Raw genomic sequence first — 22599 nt, 5'->3', positions numbered from 1 at the left:
CCACCAAAACACACCGGCACGACAAGCGGGAGCGGGGGGTTGGTCCTCTACTTCTCTCTACTCTCAAGGCAGACAGTACTACTGAGGTGCGAAGCATGTGACCCTCTTCACTTCGCAAAGAAGTCACGCACCAAACACACAGCACCTCCATCCCCCACACCACACCGCAGCAAGAACTCCGCCGCTCCGCTCCACTCCGCTCCCCTCCTCGCACCCTCTTCCGCCCCGCCCTGCCCCTCCTCGAGCTCCGGGCAACCGGCGAGGCCTGCTGCGGCCATGGCGTCCAGCGCTTCGCGGTTCATCAAGTGCGTCACGGTCGGCGACGGCGCCGTCGGCAAGACCTGCATGCTCATCTGCTACACCAGCAACAAGTTCCCCACCGTGAGCACACCCTTCTCTCCTCTCCTGTTGCTGTTACCGATTCTTGCGCCAAAGGCGCGACCTTTCTTGCAGAGGCAGACGTTTCATTTCGGGGCATAGCTGTTTTCAGTACTACTAGTGGTCATTTTGTATTTATTGGAGACTGTGCTGTGCAAGAGATCTTTCCCAATTTACTTTCCAGGGTACTCTTTTTTTGTAGCGGATTAGCGTTGCTGTTGTTGTTTTCTAGGAGCGATTTTCCATTACACTACACACTATTTTCTCAATTTTGTCATGGGCATTTGTCTTGGCAGGACTACATACCTACGGTGTTCGACAATTTCAGCGCAAACGTAGTTGTGGACGGCACCACGGTGAATTTGGGCCTTTGGGACACTGCAGGTAACTTCTACCTCTTGATTTGACTACTTTCTTGGTCCTAATGCACCTGTAGCTTCTAGGTTTTGCTTCGTCTCAAATTGCACATCACGGTTGTAAATGTTATGTTTTGACGATTCACTGCGCAACCGGGGGAATTCCGAGCTCACATGATGATATCTTTTCCAGGGCAGGAGGATTACAACCGGCTGAGGCCTCTAAGCTACCGTGGAGCTGATGTTTTCGTGCTTGCTTTCTCGCTTGTGAGCCGAGCTAGCTATGAGAATATTATGAAGAAGGTGCTGAAATGCTCTATCATCACTTCTCAGACATGTGACTCTGTTTATTAGGAAATGCCAAGAGATTTGAATGTTTTGTGCTTTGTTATTTCCCCTTCAGTGGATACCGGAGCTTCAGCATTACGCGCCTGGCGTGCCAGTTGTGTTGGTAGGCACAAAACTAGGTGAGTTGTGTTGACAATGAAAGCTTGTTTTTTCTTAACTGTGTATAGGTGGTGGGTGGGTGGGGTTGGTAGTATGACTCTGTATTTTATTCCGTTTCGTTGTAACTGGTAGCATCTCTTTGTCTCAGCATTGTTGGAATTTGGTTAGATTGTTAATCAGCTGATGGTGATCTTCGTAGTGTAGACAGGTTATCATCCATGTGGTTGGGGACCAAATAGTTTGTAGTCTATAGAGGTTATCGTACAAATGGATGACAACCAAATACTCGGTCTAGTGAAGCTTAGTAAATATAGTAAGCTTTAAGGTTATTTATGGATGAACTATCATGTTTAAACGCAATAATGACAAGTTTGGCGGTAATTGAGTACAAACCACGGATGAATGACAGTGGAAAATTATAATTCTGAGTCCTTAATAACTATCTAATTTCTGTAAAATTAATAATATATTTCTAAACAAGATTATTATAACTGTCAGAACCATTCATTTTTGGCTGAGACTAGGAACCCTGATGCACCATGAAAAACAACCGATTTAATATAATCTTACCATATATGGTCATATACAACAAACCATTCGGGAGTGATGTTTTGGCACATGGGAGCGTATGCTCCCTTTATTTTGAAATACATGTTAGACATATTTTAAAATAGCAAAAAATTGAAACAAAAATTTCGCACGTACATCTTCATGTGCTACGCGCTCACAAAGTCGTTTCATGAAAAATCGACATGTCATGTGGCGTGTGTAAAAAAGACAAAATTCGGTGCTGAAACAAAGACTTGTCACAAGATAAATTTTCTCTTTTTCGCTTAGACTACAAAAAATATCATTTTTTCGTGAAACTTGAGGAATACACATATATTATGGAGATGTACATGTCAATTTTTTTGTCAAAATTTTTTAACACTTGGAAATATATTTTTATGGTAGAGGGATCATACGCACCCGGGAGCCGAATTGAGTTTCTGAAACCATTCCTTAGTTAAAACATGGATTGATATTCACGAATCATAATGTTGCTTCCAGATCTTCGTGAAGACAAGCACTACTTGATGGACCATCCTGGCATGATACCCGTTACCACAGCACAGGTGCATCTCTATCACGACCAACTCTGCCACTAGAACTTTGGATATCATTTACCTTGAGGCCTAAGAGATGAAACGATCAATGCATTCTGGCTTCTGAAAACTTAATCCCGTCCGCCATTTCCACAGGGAGAGGAGCTTCGGAAACAAGTTGGTGCATTATATTACGTAGAGTGCAGCTCAAAGACACAGCAGGTGAAGTTTCTGTAAGAGAATTGTGTGGTTTTCTGTAAAGGGTTAAATCTATCAGCTGAATGTTCTTACTCTTCTGCAACATGTAGAATGTCAAAGCTGTCTTTGATGCTGCTATCAAGGTGGTAATCCAGCCCCCAAGTAAGCAAAGAGAAAAGAAGAAAAAGAAACAACGACGGGGATGTTCTATGATGTAAGAAAATATGACACTTAAGGTTTTTTTTCCTTGCAATTTTTATTTTTCATATACTCTCCTCTAGTGTGGTATAGTTGTCGTTATGCACATTGTCACGGTCTTCAAAATGCAAATATGTTTATAACCCAGTTAAGTTATATCTCATAAAAGTACTTATCAAGATAAATTTATGTACATAATTTTCAAGTATTGTATCCAAATGCTTTTGAAGATGTTGGTAGTCAAAATTTCTGAAGTTTCGACTTTGTGTCCCAAATAAAATTCTAGGGAGCTGCAGGGAGTAACTATTGTTACAGCTATTTTCTGATCATTGTTAGATTTTTGACATGATCTCCTGAATCACAATGAACAATTACCAAATTGGACTAGAATGTGAGTTTGTGTAAAAGATCAACCCTATTTGGTGTTTTGGATCTAGGCACATTTCTCCCCCAAATCCTGACCAGGGAACACCATGGTTGTTTTACTGCATTATTTTGTCAAACCATGCATTGAGAAATTTTGGTATACTTTTGAAGAATGCAAATATGTAAAACAATTGTGCAAGATCACTGCTTGGGGTGACAGCATTATATATTTAACTTCTCATGTTATGATTGCAGGAATGTCTTCGGTGGAAGGAAGATGCTATGCTTCAAATCCTGAAGATCATGTCTCTTGCTTGAAGCAATGCCACGGGCACAAACCTCAAACTGCCAAAGCTTGAGATCTGAATGTACTGATTGCGCAGTTGGTGTGTATATTTGCATCGTTGTTAATTAATGACTAGAGGTAGATGGTAAGAACTAGCTTTCTTATGTGCTGCAGAAAGCCTGGGTTGTTAGCTTTCGTCGTGCTAGGAAGTTCTGTAGAGACCAAAGAAACAAAACGAGATTTTGCTCCGTCGTGGCAAATCGCAACCTTTTGTATTGTCAGTTAGTGCATTATGTTATTTTGTGGTAACATTGAGAGCGAACGTTGAAATCTTATTATGTGACAATTTGTCTGAGAACAGATGTTTGGCTTGTGTCTGAGATCAACCATACCAAAATTTTGGTCCTGATAATTGTGTTGTACAGTATGACCAATATTTTGCCAACTCTAGTTCTGTTCTATGGTCAGCATTGACCAAATATGGGCCGTCCCAAGTTTGGCTACCCAATATTTTGGTGGGGTGATAACCAATACCTTGCGGGTCATTTGACATGCACGTAGATACTCGGAATCAGAATCGTGAAAGTGGAAAAGAAAGCTGAACACCTACGGCAGGCAACAGTTTCCAACTTTTGTAATGCATTCCAAGATCGACAGGCATTTTGAAACCTTGATGCGCCTGCACCTAGTTTATCAAAAAAATAAAAAAATTGACATTTAAAAGTTTCAAAAAATATTAAAATACAATTTTGCATGTACATGTCATGTCGATATTTACTCGTGTAAATTTCACGAAAAATAAAATTGTATGTGGCTACACAAAAATAACAAAATGTTCCCTAGTTGTCCTATTCACATGAATAGAAACTTCCATTTTCTCATTTTTGTATAGGTCACATACAATCGTATTTTTTCGTGAAAACTTACACAAGTAAGTATCAACATAATATATACATGCAACCATTTTTTCAAATTTTTCTAAACCTTTGAAATAGCATTATTTTGAATTTTCATAACTAGGTACGCGCGCCCCTGGGTTCCGTTTGGCATTTTCGACGCTAAGATGCTATTTTTTTGGCAAGTACTACCTCCGTTTCAAAAATAAGTGTCACAACTTTTTTCTGGATTGTAGATACATAAATATCTAGATAAAGTTGCAACACTTATTTTGAAATGGAAGGAGTACTGTAAGAACATACTACTTCCTCCGTCCCCTGACAATTGTCTGGGATTTATCAAAAGAAAAATTCTAGATCATAGAATACTATAAAAAAAATACTACTTCCTCAGTCGCATGACAATTGTCTGGGATTTATCAAAATTTAGATGTACCCAGATGCCATTTAGATACATTCAAAACAAATCTAAAACACACAAACTTCGTGGGACAGAAGGAATAGTATAATAAACAAGAACTCAAATTCAAGCCCACAAGAATTTAAAGGGTAATTTTGTTTTTAGCATCAGCCTTGCCCTACCAAACAATGTTAACACGAAAAAAGATAGGCTTAGTTCACTTCCCCACGTTAACACGAAAACAGGCAAAATTAGGATGGCAGAAGGCACATGGTAACCAACAGACAAGTTTGAGGCAACACAATATGTTAATCACCACAGATTATTTCTTACTGGTCTACTGATGTAATACTTCCCAGCAGGATACATGTCACATCTAAATCATATGTTAAGCGGCAGATGTCCTCAACAGGCTGAAAACTGTTTACCAAAAACTTAAAACAAACCGATCGAAACTAATTACAACTGTTCCAGATGTTTGAAGATGCCGGGGGGGGGGGGGGGGGGCCATTAACATTCCATCTCCAAAGCCATGCCCTTGTGGATCAAAATAGAAGCAAGGCTGGCATACATAACTCTAGCAAAGCAACTGCTGAAGCTGAGGAAAACTTTTTCCGGAAACTATGGATATGATTTACATTTACAGCAATTACATCAAGTTTGTTCCTCTCACAGTTCACATCATCAGGAAGATGAATCTATGTGAGTTGTATATACCAGCACGGCCACAGGGGTGCAATACAAGCCTGGCTTCCACATGCAGTTGCCTCTGCAAATAAAAGCTCCATCGATGAGTGAACATAACAAAAAAAGAAGCTGCGAGAGAGACCTGATATGGACCCTTAAAAGTCAGAACAGTGGTACATACAAGCTCACCAGACACTGAAGTCGCTGCAAGGAGATCTCCTTAAAGTTCTTATTGCCATGATAATTGCTTGTATGACGATCTTTCAGCATCCCAACTGCCTTCAGGTTCCTTCCTCTTTATTCCTACACCTGGCATTTGGTACATTCTTGTTTGCTCCTCCACAAAGCCTTGTGGCGGTGTGATCAAATTTTGTCTAACCGATATAGGTAATCGTTCATCCTTCACTTCGACGTCTATACTTCCAGGGCCAGAATTAAGATCAAGCCCCTGTCTTCTCCATTTCCAGTTACTGTCATGACCATCGCTACTGCTACCTTCAGGAAGGCTAATTGTATACTGCCTTGCATGCTGGGCAGGTAATGCCCCTGTTGACCCAGCAAATGACGGAGCCATCATTGGGAAATATGGAACTCCTGCAGGTGCAGAACTGGCATACGGTGTTGATCCAATTGGAAACCCTGCTGTTTGAAGGTGAACATTGGAAGCGAAAGGAAATCCTGCATATTGATATGCAGGAGAGTGAAAGACCATGGCTGGTCCTGTGGAAATAACTGGAGGCCTGGAGGAATCACTTCCGAAATGGCCACCACCTGGCACAGCCGTGATAATCCTCTGGGTTCCAGGTGCTGTTTCAATTGGGTAAGGATGTTCTCCTCTAGCAGGTAAAAACGACTGCATAGCTACAGGACCACCTTGGTTGGCGGAAGCATACCATGGTGACATATTACCAAATTCAGAGCTGTTCATTCTAAGGCCAGCAACTTGAGGTAGGAATGGTATGCTGCTAGCACCTTTAGATGATAGACTCCTTTGTGCAGGTTCTGTGCTAGCTTCATCAAGGCTTGGTCCATTATTGAGATCAAAGAAGTTCCTCGAGCTGTTTCTACCAGTGTTTGGTAAACCTCCTGGCAACAATCCAACTTCAACTCTGTGCGATGCATTTGAGATAAATTGGCTATTCTCCGCAACTCCATCTGCCATATTTAAGTCAAGTTCGATGCCAGCACTTCTTACAGGACCACTGCGACTCCTAGGGTTGCCAGATTCAGAACCAGTTGTCTGAGCAGAACTCTGTGAGATATCTTCTTCTGGAACTTGGTCGTCTGCTACATTTAGATCAATATCAAATCCTTGGCGAGACTGCTTCCCTGAAGCATCAGATACTGCAATGTCAGGTCCAGTAAGAAACATCCCTAAAGTCTTCCGTGGTTCCGCAGGACGAAATGCACTTGTAGCTGCCGAGCCTTTCCACCCAGCCTCCGGCTTCACTCTTAGTAGGTTCTCAGGAGGGACAAAAGGTCCTTTAGCTGGAGCAGCTACTGTTATTTGGGCAGGTGGGCCATTTAAAATAGGCGACACGAATGGAGAAAGACCAGGTAAATGAAATGCAGAAGAACATATAACAGGAGAGGTAGCTGGCTCAGAGTGATTCCCCTCATCCCCAAGTTCGTTTAAATCGAAGTCAAGCTTAGCTGCACCATTTGACTTGGCTTTGGCAGCTATAGAAGAGCCCTCGTCTGACGAGACAATGCCCTCTTTTCCACTTGAATGATCGCTCAGTTTCTTTGAACTGTGTCGTGCACTATGCTCAGTATCCTGAGATACGATAGCGCTAGGTTTTGCTTGACTGCTTGATTCACTGGAACTGTCTTTTGATTCTTTAATCACACCAATCCCATTTTCTGCAGCAAGTGGCAACACTACTGACACCTCTAATTTGGTAACACCAGCGGAAGAAGACTGTTCTTTTTTCTCATGCGCTTTCAGTACTTTATTAGAAACCAGTAGACCATCAGCGTCTTTTTCAGCCAGAGCCGAAGATGTGAATGAAGGCTTCGAATCCAATTTACCAGCAGTACACTTGTCAGTAGATCTGAGGGTTTCCACATGATCTGGTGGACTTAATTTATCACCTAATGAAGTGTTGACGTCAGAACTGGTTGTACAACCATCTTCAACTTTCTCACGGACAGTACCTGCAATCCCTGCTGATGATTTCATACTGAACATTGGATCAATCTTAATAGTGGCTGGCTGTCTGACATTTGACTCAACTTCATTGCCTTTAGTGTTAGCAGAAGATTCAAAACCTTTAGAATCTATTCCAGGCCGAGAAGATGGCCTAGTAGACGCTGTACCCTTGTCATGAGATGGTAAATTAGTTCCAGAGTTCCTCTGGTGGTGTTCCTCCTTTGCAGCCAAAGAAGCATCATGTTTGCCTTCCTTATCAGAGACAACTTTCTCAACGTCTGATGGCCATGGGCTCTGTGACGCGCCTGCATCACACTCTACTTTTAGCTTCCCGGTTTTCTCACCTTCAGAGCCCGGTTTTTTTGCAGATGAATTCCTCAGTGAAGTGGATGACATAATCACTTCAGATTTAGATACTTCTCCAGCAACACTAGCAAGAAGATTCATTGCTGTATCATCTGCAGCTTGCATGGACTGACTAGATTCAGAGTACTTGATTTGAATCAAAGCATTCAAAGGGCTGAACGAGTTCTGCACCTTGGTTTCACCTAAGCAGATGTCTTTTTCGTCCATATATGATGAACATGCAACTCGTGATGCATCATCGTCACCAGCATCATCGGCAGTCCTGCTACAGTCACCATCTAACATACCACAAGGTGATTTGTCACCTTCCCCGGAACCTGCAGTTCCGTTAATACTATTGATTTGCCCAGGCTTAGCATTAGTATCAGATCCTAAATGAGCTTGAGAATGTTCAACCTTCATTTTCACCCTACGATCATTCAGTTCATGCCTATCTGCACGAATGGGAGATGAAGCTCTATTCCCGGGAACTGATGGCTCCTCACAAGAGCCCCCACTTGTGCTCCTACCAGGGCTACGACCTGGATTTGGAAACCTAACTATCAATTTATTATTGGTGTGAGCTGTGTCAGCTCCTTTCTCAGATGCCAAGCCAGATTGTGATGGTCTTTCCTGAAACGAAGAACGATCAACAGGGCTGGACTTCCCCAAAACAGCTTCCTTCTGGAAACCGGAACCATGAAGACCTTTTTTTCCCCTTCGATGGCCACGCCCAGAATTTTTACTTGCATTCGCTGAAGCAGCAGTTGAGCTTCGTGCATCTTCCTTGGTATAACCAACTGTTTTTCCAGGATCACTAGAGCATGACTGGCTGTTATTCAGTGATTGGCTTGAACTGCAACTTTTCTCCTCTTTCACGGTAGGAAAGTCGGGGCCACAAGTCCCAGCAGCTGATTTACAGGGTGAATCCTTCAAGGTGGTTGCAGCATTTCCAGGTTGCACGTGTTGCAATTTTGAAGAGCCAGACGTGAAAGGATTCGACTTTGCAACATCAGCAGCACCAGGTGTAGCACTCAAAGCCTTTGGTGAAGAGAGATAAAACACTGCATTTTTGGGGCTGGGCTCACTAGAATCACTTCGTCCGTTTCCGGCACTGGAAATTTCTGGAAACCCCACTTTCCCTGACCAGGAAACAGCTTGACCTGATAATACAGGTTTTGCATCAGCCGACTTCATTTCAGCGTCAACACGCTTCTTCCAGCTATCAACAAGACACTTAGCCTTCCTCTGTATCTCCGGATTTTTATAGCCACGCAGATGATTGACAGATTTCCCAATGCTGCAGCTTTGTAAGGCAGCCAGACTGATAGGCAATTTCGCTAGTGCACGAAGCAGGGCTAGGATAAGTTCTTCAATGGGCTTATCAGTTTCTTTAGGGCTGCCCCCTTCACCAGACCTTCCTTTGTGGGTCTCTTGAAGCCAATCATTCAAGACCGGAAGGCCCCTTAGCTGCATAAATCTGCTAAGACAATCAGGACTTTCTGTAGCTGCGATTATATCAGCAAGCCTTACTCGACCAGCACAGTCCATTTTCCGTTCAATTTGATCAAGTTGCATGAAATTAACTAGTTTCTCAACTGCTTCAGCGTGAGGAAGCCCATCCTTTTCTGTTATCTCTGCGATTTCAGACTTTATATTGTCCCTCTTAATATTTCCAGGTTCACTGTCATCGACCTTAAGAGGGCAATCACGGTCTCGCTTAGATGGATCAATTCCTTGCTCACCTCTGTCCCTCTTCTTCCCTTTAGATGGACCACAATTTTGAGTGCCATCTGAACCAGCTTTCAATTGCTGAGAAGCTGACGGAACATTTGGCCGTTTTGGTGAATGCCCACCTGACTGCACTGCACCATTCATTTCTAGCCTCGTTCTGTCTAGGAGACGATTTACTTCTTCCTGTCGTTCCTGGCCATAAGTTGCACATATCAAATACAATACAGCAACAACCGACAAATACATTAGACAGAAAAAAAAAGGTAACTGTAGAACTTACATTAGTATAATCCCTGTCGGTAAGCCACCATAAACACTTGTTGTCAATATCATACACACGGCGACAAACAAGTGAAGAAATTCCAGACGACAGCTCAGCACCTTTACGTAAAAAGGCAACTTTACAAGGATGGAGCAGTGATACAGCAGATGTCTCGTCCTCGTGGAAAGAGTAGAAGACCTCGTTTGGAGCAGCGCTCAGTTGTATGCCCTTGTTGAGCTTAACGTCAACAGGTCTATAAAGCCAACTTACACGTAACCTGGGATGGTTATCTTTATGTTTCTCGATCCAACGTATCAATCCAATGAAAGGTGGAACATCAACAGCCCGAAAAAGAGCACAGTCGCCAACTCGAATCTCCCGTCCGTCCTGAAAATAAATAAACAATTATTATTTGTTTGAGGAACAAAATTATCTTCATGTTATCAAGAGAACAGAAGGCACATGAGCATAGTCTAATACTTCAGAAATCATGGAGTGAAGAAGCATAATTGAGATTCATTATTTAAAGAAACAGCAGTTTTCGTTGTCATAGCCGAACAGCTAAACTAAAAAATTAATTAAGTTATCTTCTTGGTGTAAATTTTTAGAACAGCCAAGAAGTTCATGCAGATAGGTCTGATCCATACACTTATCAAATATTGTACAAGCACCGTGTTCAGGGTCTAATCACAATATTACGACCTGTGTTACATTCACTAAATATTATTTCACAATAGGCCAAAACAAGACTATTGTCTAAATAATTATATTCCTTATAAGTGACGTGTAATGAGTAATGACAATTTACATAATTCAATAATCATTAGCTATTCAGGAATTTCCTAGTATGTAGTGTACCAGCAAAACAAACAATTGAAGAACTGGTAAAACACATCACTGTAGCAAACTCCTCCAGTACGAGCAAGGCTTGAGATGTGTATGTCCAGATCAATAACCAATCCCAATGTAAAGTTATTTATTATTACACAACAGAGTCATATATTCACTCAATACTGCTTGCCAGCATATATCAATGTAAAATCCCTTAAACAGAGATGTGTGAGTATTACTCCTCTTAAGGAAAATTATATGCTCAAATTAAGTTTTAGCATGCACGCCAACCCACTTCTCAGCATGCTAGCATCTAGGCCTAACACGCTGTTGAAATATATTGACCATCTTTCTCCTCATCTTGAATTTTTGGATAAATTGGTTGGTGCATTCAATCTAACATGACACCGAAGATGCAAGGTCTCAAGTTCAAGAAATGGCAAACGCATAATTAATAATCAGTTAAGGCCAACAGATGAGGCGGTGCCGAGCCAGGAGTTTTGGGCGCAGCGGTGGTGGTGCAGCTTGCCACTGGGGGCAGAGTGGCTGGAAGGGCGCCAGCTGCGTGGAAGAAGGCTGCGGTGAAACTTTGTGCTCCAAAATAACTGCTATTGGGATGGTTTTTGGAGTGGGCAAAACTTCACTGACTTTAGGGAGTGGGAGGGGTGGGAGGCTCCTCAATTTTTTGGGAGTTAAGCTAGTATAGGGGATCTGCTAGAGTGCTCTAGCTCCCAAATAGTGGACGTTTTCTAGGAGTTAAACAATTTTTGGGGATATGGTAGAGTTGCTCTAAGGTCTGGATGATCCTAATCCTTAGCAGTAGTGTTTGGGGATATGCTAGAGTTGCTCTAAGCTCTGAAAGATCCCAATCCTGTGTAGTAGTGTTGAAATACATTGAGCACCTAGCTTGCGCATATTTTGGGGATATGGTAGAGTTGCTCTAAGGTCTGGATGATCCTAATCCTGAGTAGTAGTGTTGAAATATATTGACAGCCTTCCCTCCTCTGCTTGAGACTTTGGGTTAATTGATAATTTAATAGATAGATACAAGTCAGGTTTATATTTAACACACAATTTCCTTGTATGTCTGAGACCACTATCTCTAATCTCCCAAGCTGACAAAGCAATTATGTAGATGAAAAATTCCAAGCAGAAGCAGAACAACAATTGGTACGATACAAGCAAATTCCAAAGTGAATCCCAACGGATGAGGCACCTTTACGAAGGAGTCGGCAGACACGGGCTGCGGAGACCGGACGAGCTGCTGCTGCTCCTTTGGCGCCGCTGGGGGAGTCGTCGGCGCCGGGGCTGTCAGCGCGGGGAGGGCGCACGACCCGGAAGGAGGAGGAGTCACGGTAGCTGGTCCGCGCGGCGGTGGTGGAGCTGCTGCTGCTGCCTCTACCCGAGTCGCGGGCCACATGTGCCGAACGAGGAGCCGGCCCTCACCGCGCATGGCCCCGCATCGCCGCGCCGCACCATCACCAGATCGCCAGCGGCGGCAAACCCTAGGTCAGACGACGAAACCCTAGATCCGCGCGCGGGGGTTGCTCCGGGCGGCCCGAATTGGCGTCCGGTCCCGCTTGATGTGGGGAGAACGCCCGCCGGAAGACGGCCGGATTCGGGGGCGAATCGGGTGCGAATTGGGCGCGGGGGCGGCGAGGAATTCGGGGGGTTTGGGGTGGGGCCGGCGGCGCGGGGCGGGCGAGGGGTTTGGGCGCGATCCGAGGATGGAGGAATTGGCGATTTGGGGGCGAGTGAGGGAGAGATCGCGGCAGAGACGGCGCGCGAGGTCGAGAGTGGGGATTGCGGTGCGGTGGTGGTGGGAGGGTGAGGAAAGCAGGGGGTAGTTCCGGCAGTTCGCGCTCGGCTCTGCTCGCTGGGTGACTTCTTCCCGTGCGGCCAAGCTGCTCGGTGCGGCTCAGTCGCGGTCGCTGCGGGTGGGCCAGCGTTTTGACCTCGAGCTCGAGGAAGCGTGGCCGAGTGGGTGGTGATTTTGTATGGTGCGCCACTGCCGACGCGACGCCCATGCTCTTCGGTACCGTTCGTTCGGGCAGTCCCGGTTGGCCGGCTGCCGGCAGTTCACTGGTCGGACAAGGTTTGCTGGTTCTTGACGAGACAGTCGAACACTACTTCTCCACTGCTCGTGTAATTACTGCTCTCTCCATTTCGATGAATAAGCGTCATCAATTTCCGCATTTTTCTTTGACCAAAATTTAGTTCAAATATGTGTTTTCCAAAACAAATTCAATGATACTAATTACATACTAGTACTTCAATATAATCAAAATTTCGTTGCTTATTGAATCGGAGGTAGTAAACCATATCGCCCTCCTCTCGCGGATAGTGCATATTTCAAACTCCCCAAGTTCATGAAGGGGTGGGGCCGTAGCATGGGGGATCTCCATGATGACAGAAATCCCAAATGCTTAGTAAGCTTGAGCCCCTCGATGTGGAGAAAAATTCTATAGGGCCGGGCTGCATGGTGTCCGTGGTGAGGCCGCTCTTTAGTTCTTGCCACGTAGCCTAGAGTACACATCTCGAAGCAGCTGCCTTCTCCTCTACTTCATACCCACCGATACAATCATGTACGCCTTTCTATTGTAGTATCCCCCAAATTATGTGTGCACCAAAACAATGAAAAAAGCTCAGCCGTAACAGTTAACCCAAATATCATGGACATGACGTCGTCGGCAAGCCGTCAGTTTTCGGCACCGCCGCAACCCTCACAATTAACCTCCTGCTGGTGACGAGCAGCCGAGCAGGAGAATATGGTGCGACAAAACTGTCCAAAGGGGCAACTTTGGGGCACGCCCTTCATGACCTCGCCCCGACTCACGACGATGATACATGTATCGACCTCAGCCGTGTCCGTTTTAGAGACAACGTTGTCCCAAGATCCTTCATCAAAGTAACACTACAATTGGGCAGCTAGCCAACAAACCACCGTGTTCTCCCTATGTCCTTGATTGACTGGAGGAAGTGATGACCCACCGACGTAGCTCGTCGCTGCTTCCGAGTGATCTACGAAGCTTGTAGGGTGATGACCCACAAGTATAGGGGGTGTATCGTAGTACTTTCGATAAATAAGAGTGTCGAACCCAACGAGGAGCAGAAGGTGGTGACAAGCAGTTTCGATGAAGGATTCACTGTAAATGCTCACAGACAAGTTTTCAAGAGGTTTTGATATAGCAGATAAATAAAATACAAGTAAGTAAAGTGCGACAATAATAATTGCAGCAAGTGGCCCAATCCTTTTTAGCACAAAGGACAAGCCGGTTTGTTTACTTATGATGACCAAACGTTCTTGAGGACACATGGGAATTTAGTCTAGTGCTTTCGCTTCATATAGTTGATTAATCTTCATTGTTTTGATAAGTGTTGTGTGGGTGAACCTATGCTAATGCACCGCCCTTCCTAGGACTAATACATACTTGTGATTAAACCCCTTGCAAGCATCCGCAAATACAAGAAAGTAATTAAGATAAATCTAACCACAGACCTTAAACTCGAGATTCTCGCTATCCCTCATGCATCGATATACCAACGGGGTTTAGGTTCTTTGTCACTCCGGCAACCTCACAATTAGCAAACGAATACAAGATGCATTCCCCTAGGCCCATAAAGGTGAAGTATCATGTAGTCGACGTTCACATGACACCACTAGAAGAATAGCACCACAACTTAAGTATCAAACCATTAAATATTACTCAACATAGTTCACTACTAACATTTAGACTTCACCCATGTCCTCAAGAACTAAACGAACTACTCACAAGACATCATATGGAACATGATCAGAGGTGATATGATGATGGATAACAATCTGAACATAAACCTTGATTCAACGGTTTCACTCAATAGCATCAATAACAAGGAGTAATTAACACCGGAGAGTTTTCCCTATGAAATACTCAAGATTCAACCCTAGATGTTACAGCGCGAGACGAGGTGCAGCGGTGGAGATGACGGTGTCGGTGGTGGAGATGATGATGATGATGATCCCAATGAAGTCCGAGCTCGATGACGGTGACGATGGCGACGATTTCCCCTCCGGGGAATTTCCCGTGCAGATTCTCGCCTGCCGGGAGAGCTCTTTTCTCTCTCGGTGTTTTCCGCCTCGAGGAGGCGGCGCTGACTATCCTCGATGTCCCCTCGCACCTTAGGGTTTTTGCGAGATGAAGTACGCGAAAGGGCGATGGCCAAGGGGGTCGTGGGCCCCATGTGGCGGCGCGCCGGCCTTGGTGGCCGCGCCGGCCTATGGGGAGGGCCCATGGTGGCCCTCCTCGGCCTCCCCTTTTGGCTGGCTCCGTCATTTGGAAAAATAGGAGTGGTACGTCCCAAACGTATCTATAATTTCTTATGTTCCATGCTACTTTTATGATGATACTCACATGTTTTATACACATTATATGTCATATTTATGTATTTTCCGGCACTAACCTATTGACGAGATGCCGAAGAGCCAGTTGTTGTCTTCTGCTGTTTTTGGTTTCAGAAATCCTAGTAAGGAAATATTCTCGGAATTGGACGAAATCAACGCCCATGGGCCTATTTTTTCACGAAGCTTCCAGAATCCGAAGAGGAAACGAAGTGGGGCCATGAGGTGGCCACACAACAGGGCGGCGCGGCCCAAGCCCTGGCCGCACCGGCCTACTGTGTGGGCCCCTCGTGACGCCCCTTGACCTGCCCTTCCGCCTACTTAAAGTCTTCGTCGCGAAACCCCCGCACCGAGAGCCACGATACGGAAAACCTTCCGGAGACGCCGCCGCCGCCAATCCCATTTCGGGGATTCGGGAGATCGCCTCCGGCACCCTGCCGGAGAGGGGAATCATCTCCGGGAGGTCTCTTCATCGCCATGAGCGCCTCCGGATCGATGTGTGAGTAGTCCACCCTTGGACTATGGGTCCATAGCGATAGCTAGATGGTTGTCTTCTCCTCATTGTGCTATCATGTTAGATCTTGTGAGCTGCCTATCATGATCAAGATCATCTATTTGTAATCCTTAATGTTGTGTTTGTTGGGATCCGATGAATATTGAATACTATGTCAAGTTGATTATCAATCTATCATATATGTTATTTATGTTCTTGCATGCTCTCCGTTGCTAGTAGAGGCTATGGCCAAGTTGATACTTGTGACTCCAAGAGGGAGTATTTATGCTCGATAGTGGGTTCATGCCTCCATTAAATGCAGGACGAGTGACGGAAAGTTCTAAGGTTGTGGATGTGCTTGTTGCTACTAGGGATAAAACATTGATGCTTTGTCTAAGGATATTTGTGTTGATTACATTACGCACCATACTTAATGCAATTGTCGCGTTGTTTGCAACTTAATACTGGAAGGGGTTCGGATGATAACTCTGAAAGTGGACTTTTTAGGCATAGATGCATGCTTGGATAGCGGTCTATGTACTTTGTCGTAATGCCCTGATTAAATCTCATAGTATTCATCATGATATATGTATGTGCATTGTTATGCCTTCTTTATTTGTCAATTGCCCAACTGTAATTTGTTCACCCAACATTTTTTTATCTTATAGGAGAGACACACTAGTGAACTCTCGACCCCGGTCCTATTATTTACATCTGAAATACAATCTACTGCAATTGTTCTTTACTGTTCTTCGCAAACAATCATCATCTTCCACACAATACGTTTAATCCTTTGTTTACAGCAAGCCGGTGAGATTGACAACCTCACTGTTACGTTGGGGCAAAGTACTTTGATTTGTTGTGCAGGTTCCACATTGACGCCGGAATCCCTGGTGTTGCGCCGCACTACACTCCGCCACCATCAACCTTTAACGTGCTTCTTGGCTCCTACTGGTTCGATAAACGTTGGTTTCTTTCTGAGGGAAAACTTGCTACTGTACGCATCACACCTTCCTCTTGGGGTTCCCAACGGACGTGTCGACTGCACGCATCAAGCTCTTTTTCTGGCGCCGTTGCCGGGGAGATCAAGACACGCTGCAAGGGGAGTCTCCCACATCCAATCTCTTTACTTTGTTTTTGTCTTGCTTTGTTTTATTTTATTTACTGCTTTGTTTGCTTCTTATATCAAAAACACAAAAAAATAGTTGCTAGTTTTACTTTATTTACTGTCTTGTTCCCTATATCGAAAACACACAAAAAAATTAGTTACTTGCATTTATTTTGCTTTATTTACTACTGCTAAAAATGAGTAATCCGGAAGTTGAAGTTCGTTCCTTTAAGCAACAAGGGGGAGAAAGTTTTAAAGATGCTCGGTATAGAATTAGCGATGCTCATCATAGGTGCATTAAGAAACACTCCACTATTATACTACTTAGGAACTTTTATGTTGGTATCTCTAGCTGGAATAGGTATGTTCTTGATACTCTTGCGGGAGGTAATTTCCTAGGCACTCCTGCTTTAGAAGCTAGTTGCATTATTGAGAGTCTAGTTGGAATACCACCTGTTAATGAAGCTAAAATTGAAATCTCTCTTGAAGATGTCATGAGAAAGTTGGAAGCCATAGAGAAAGATCTTCCAAGTATTGAGACTAAATTGGGAATATTACTTAATAGCATTGATAAACTTGATAAATCTCTAGGTGGAATTAATGAGAGAATTGCCGTTTTAGAAACATGTGCTACTCATGATAATCGAACCCATAGGATTAGTGAACTTGAAGAAGCTATGGGAACCTTGGGTTCAACTTTTTCTTCTCTTAAGTTTAAGGAGAAAGCTTATGTGGGTAAGGAGCAAAAATTCATGTATGCCTCTAAAGTGCCTAAACCAAAAAGCTATTATAGGCCTAAAATTGACAAAGCCCTTAGCACCACTACGGATGGGGAGCATCTAAGATACCTATTTATGTTTATGCTTCATCTCTTGATAATACTTGATACACACTTTCTGCGCCTAGCTGAAAGGCGTTAAAGAAAAGCGCTTATGGGAGATAACCCATTATTTTACTTCTGCACTTTATTTTATATTTGAGTCTTGGAAGTTGTTATTACTGTAGCAACCTCTCCTTATCTTTATTTTATTGCATTGTTGTGCCAAGTAAAGGCTTTGATAGTAAAGTCAATACTAGATTTGGATTGCTGCACAGAACAGATTTCTTCATTGTCACGAATTTGAGCAGTAGTCTCCGTAGAAAATTTAAAAAAATCTGCCAATTTACGTGCGTGATCCTCGGATATTTACGCAACTTTCATTCAATTTGGGAATTTTCATCTGAGCAAGTCTGGTGCCTCTTTAAAATTCGTCTTTACGGACCGTTCCGTTTTGGACGATTCTCGCCTTTTATTTCGCATTGCATGTTTTGCTATGTTTGACGGATTTCTTTGTTCCATTAACTTTCAGTAGCTTTGTGCAATGTCCAGAAGTGTTAAGAGTGATTATGTCACCTCTGAATATATGAATTATGCACTGACCCTCTAATGAGTTTGTTTTGAGTTTGGTGTGGAAGAAGTTTTCAAGGGTCAAGAGAGGAGGATGATACAATATGATCAAGAAGAGTGAAAAGTCAAAGCTTGGGGATGCCCCCGTGGTTCATCCCTGCATATTTTAAGAAGACCCAAGCGTCTAAACTTGGGGATTCCCAATGCATCCCTTCTTCATCGACAACTTATCAGGTCACCTCTAGTGAAACTATATTTTTATTCCGTCACATCTTATGTGTTTTACTTGGAGCGTCTGTTTGTTTTTGTTTTTGTTTTTGTTTGAATAAAATCGGATCCTAGCATTCTTTGTTTGGGAGAGAGACACGCTCCGCTGTTTCGTATGAACACATGTGTTCTTAGCTTCATCTTTAATGTTCATTGCGAAGGTTGAAACTATTTCATTCATTGTTATATGGTTGGAAACGGAAAATGCCGCATGTGGTAAATGGTTTAATGTCTTGAATAATGTGATACTTGGCAATTGTTGTGCTCATATAGATCATGTTTAAGCTCTTGCATCATGTACCTTGTACCCATTAATGAATAACTACATAGAGCTTGTTAAAATTTGGTTTGCATGATTGATCTCTAGAGTCTAGATATTTTCTCGGTTGAGGTGTTTGAACAACAAGGAGACAATATAAAGTCTTATAATAGTTACAATATGTTCATATGTGAGCTTTGCTGCACCTTTTATACTTGAGTTTGCTTCAAACAACCTTGCTAGCCTAGCCTTGTATTGAGAGGAATTCTTCTCGTGCATCCAAATCCTTGAGCCAATAACCATGCCATTTGTGTCCATCATACCTACCTACTACATGGTATTTATCCGCCATTCCAAAGTAAATTACTTGAGTGCTACCTTTAAAATTCTATTCTTTGCCTTTACAATACATAGCTCATGGGACAAATAGCCTTAAAAACTATTGTGGTGAAGAACATGTACTTATGTGTCTTATTTCTTAATAAGTTGCTTGTTGAGCGGTAACCATGTTTCTGGGGACGCCATCAACTCTTTTACCTTTGTTGAATATCATGTGAGTTGTTATGCATGTTCGTCTTGTCTCGAAGTAAGGGAGATTTTCATGATCAAATGGTTTGAGTATGCATACTGTTAGAGAAGAACATTGGGCCGCTAACTAAAGCCATGATTCATGGTGGAAGTTTCAGTTTGGAAAACTAATCCTCAATCTCTTATGAGAATTTTAATTGTTGTTGAATGCTTATGCATTAAAGAGGAGTCCATTATCTCGTTGTCTATGTTGTCCCGGTATGGATGTCTAAGTTGAGAATAATCAAAGCGAGAAATCCAATGCGAGCTTTCTCCTTAGACCTTTGTACAGGGCGGCATAGAGGTACCCCTTTGTGACACTTGGTTGAAACATATGCTATGCAATGATAATCCGTGTTAATCCAAGCTAATTAGGACAAGGTGCGAGCACTATTGGTATACTATGCATGAGGCTTGCAACTTATAAGATATCTTATACATAACACATATGCTTTATTACTACCGTTGACAAAATTGTTTCTTGTTTTCAAAATGAAAAGCTCTAGCACAAATATAGTAATCAATGCTTCCCTCTGCGAAGGGCCTATCTTCTACTTTATTGTTGAGTCAGTTTGCCCATTCTTTCTATCCCAGAAGCAAACACTTGTACCAACTATGTGCATTGATTCTTACATGTTTACTTATTGCACTTGTAATATTACTTTGTGTTGACAATTATCCCTGAGATATACATGTTGAAGTTGAAAGCAACCGCTGAAACTTATATCTTCCTTTGTGTTGCTTCAATGCCTTTACTTTGAATTTATTGCTTTATGAGTAACTCTTATGCAAGTCTTATTGATGCTTGTCTTGAAAGTATTATTCATGAAAAGTCTTTTCTATATGATTCATTTGTTTACTCATTATCTTCATCATTGCTTAGAATCGCTGCATTCATCTCATATGCTTACAATAGTATGATCAAGATTATGATAGCATGTCACTTCAGAAATTATCTTTGTTATCGTTTACCTACTCGAGGGCGAGTAGGAACTAAGCTTGGGGATGCTTGATACGTCCCAAACGTATCTATAATTTCTTATGTTCCATGCTACTTTTATGATGATACTCACATATTTTATACACATTATATGTCATATTTATGCATTTTTCGGCACTAACCTATTGACGAGATGCCGAAGAGCCGATTGTTGTTTTTCGATGTTTTTGGTTTCAGAAATCCTAGTAAGGAAATATTATCGGAATTGGGCAAAATCAACGCCCAGGGGCCTATTTTTCCACGAAGCTTCCAGAAGTCCGAAGAGGAAACGAAGTGGGGCCACGAGGTGGCCACACAACAGGGCGGCGCGGCCCAAGCCCTTGACGCGCCGGCCTACTGTGTGGGCCCCTCGTGATGCCCCTTGACCTACCCTTCCGCCTACTTAAAGTCTTCGTCGCGAAACCCCCAGTACCGAGAGCCACGATACGGAAAACCTTCCAGAGACGCCGCCGCCGCCAATCCCATCTCGGGGATTCAAGAGATCGCCTCCCGGCACCTCGCCGGAGAGGGGAATCATCTCCCGGAGGTCTCTTCATCGCCATGATCGCCTCCGGATCGATGTGTGAGTAGTCCACCCCTGGACTATGGGTCCATAGCGAAGCTAGATGGTTGTCTTCTCCTCATTGTGCTATCATGTTAGATCTTGTGAGCTGCCTATCATGATCAAGATCATCTATCCGTAATCCTTCATGTTGTGTTTGTTGGGATCCGATGAATATTGAATACTATGTCAAGTTGATTATCAATCTATCATATATGTTATTTATGTTCTTGCATGCTCTCCGTTGCTAGTAGAGGCTCCGGCCAAGTTGATACTTGTGACTCCAAGAGGGAGTATTTATACTCGATAGTGGGTTCATGCCTCCATTAAATGCGGGACAGATGATGAAAAGTTCTAAGATTGTGGATGTCTTGTTGCTACTAGGGATAAAACATCGATGCTTTGTCTAAGGATATTTGGGTTGATTACATTACGCACCATACTTAATGCAATTGTCTCGTTGTTTGCAACTTAATATCGGAAGGGGTTCGGATGATAACCTGAAAGTGGACTTTTTAGGCATAGATGCACGCTGGATAGCGGTCTATGTACTTTGTCGTAATGCCCTGATTAAATCTCATAGTATTCATCATGATATATGTATGTGCATTGTTATGCCTTCTTTATTTGTCAATTTCCCAACTGTAATTTGTTCACCCAACATCTGTTTATCTTATGGGAGAGACACACTAGTGAACTGTGGACCCCGGTCCTATTATTTACATCTGAAATACAATCTACTACAATTGTTCTTTACTGTTCTTCGCAAACAATCATCATCTTCCACACAATACGTTTAATCCTTTGTTTACAGCAAGCCGGTGAGATTGACAACCTCACTCGTTACGTTGGGGCAAAGTACTTTGATTGTGTTGTGCAGGTTCCACGTTGGCGCCGGAATCCCTGGTGTTGCGCCGCACTACACTCCGCCACCATCAACCTTCAACGTGCTTCTTGGCTCCTACTGGTTCGGTAAACCTTGGTTTCTTTCTGAGGGAAAACTGAAGGAGATATGCCCTAGAGGCAATAATAAAAGTGGTTATTATTTATATCTCTATGTTTATGATAAATGTTTATATGTCATGCTATAATTGTATTAACTGAAACATTAGTACATGTGTGATATGTAGACAACAAGAAGTCCCTAGTATGCCTCTTAAACTAGCTTGTTGATTAATGGATGATTAGTTTCATAATCATGAACATTGGATGTTATTAATAACAAGGTTATATCATTATATGAATGATGTAATGGACACACCCAATTAAGCGTAGCATAAGATCTCGTCATTAAGTTATTTGCTATAAGCTTTCGATACATAGTTACCTAGTCCTTATGACCATGAGATCATGTAAATCACTTATACCGGAAAGGTACTTTGATTACACCAAACACCACTGCGTAAATGGGTGGCTATAAAGGTGGGATTAAGTATCCGGAAAGTATGAGTTGAGGCATATGGATCAACAGTGGGATTTGTCCATCCCGATGACGGATAGATATACTCTGGGCCCTCTCGGTGGAATGTCGTCTAATGTCTTGCAAGCATATGAATGAGTTCATAAGAGACCACATACCACGGTACGAGTAAAGAGTACTTGTCGAGAAACGAGGTTGAACAAGGTATGGAGTGATACCGAAGATCAAACCTCGGACAAGTAAAATATCGCGTGACAAAAGGAATTGGTATCGTATGTGAATGGTTCATTCGATCACTAAAGTCATCGTTGAATATGTGGGAGCCATTATGGATCTCCGGATCCCGCTATTGGTTATTGGTCGGAGTGAGTACTCAACCATGTCCGCATAGTTCACGAACCGTAGGGTGACACACTTAAAGTTGGATGTTGAAATGGTAGTTCTTGAATATGGAATGGAGTTGGAATATTTGTTCGAAGTCCCGGATGTGATCCCGGACATCACGAGGAGTTCCGAAATGGTCCGGAGAATAAGATTCATATATAGGATGTCATTTTA

The 22599-nt window shown here is 43.0% G+C and overlaps 1 protein-coding gene and 1 pseudogene across 1 annotated transcript; one reads left to right on the top strand and one right to left on the bottom strand.

The window, feature by feature from the left end:
* The first annotated feature begins 245 nt into the window (after positions 1–245).
* Positions 246–2881, top strand: LOC124693109 (rac-like GTP-binding protein 3). Its single transcript, XM_047226563.1, has 7 exons — positions 246–381; positions 675–762; positions 928–1037; positions 1138–1201; positions 2232–2296; positions 2423–2488; positions 2575–2881. Exons 1-7 carry the CDS (start codon positions 277–279, stop codon positions 2680–2682), a joined length of 606 nt encoding a protein of 201 aa, XP_047082519.1. The 5' UTR covers positions 246–276; the 3' UTR covers positions 2683–2881.
* A 2328-nt stretch (positions 2882–5209) lies between these two features.
* LOC124693108 lies at positions 5210–10310 on the bottom strand (annotated as a pseudogene).
* Between the last annotated feature and the right edge of the window lie 12289 nt (positions 10311–22599).

The sequence above is a fragment of the Lolium rigidum genome, chromosome 2 (assembly GCF_022539505.1).
Source record: "Lolium rigidum isolate FL_2022 chromosome 2, APGP_CSIRO_Lrig_0.1, whole genome shotgun sequence".
Lineage (NCBI taxonomy): Eukaryota > Viridiplantae > Streptophyta > Magnoliopsida > Poales > Poaceae > Lolium > Lolium rigidum.
This window is presented reverse-complemented; position numbering and strand designations above follow the sequence as displayed.

Bases quoted from the DNA above. Each gene is read 5' to 3' on its own strand.
- LOC124693109 (XM_047226563.1), top strand. From the start codon at position 277: ATGGCGTCCAGCGCTTCGCGGTTCATCAAGTGCGTCACGGTCGGCGAC. The intron at 2,297-2,422 runs GTGCATCTCTAT...CCATTTCCACAG, and splicing joins TACCCGTTACCACAGCACAG to GGAGAGGAGCTTCGGAAACA. The intron at 2,489-2,574 runs GTGAAGTTTCTG...TGCAACATGTAG, and splicing joins GCAGCTCAAAGACACAGCAG to AATGTCAAAGCTGTCTTTGA.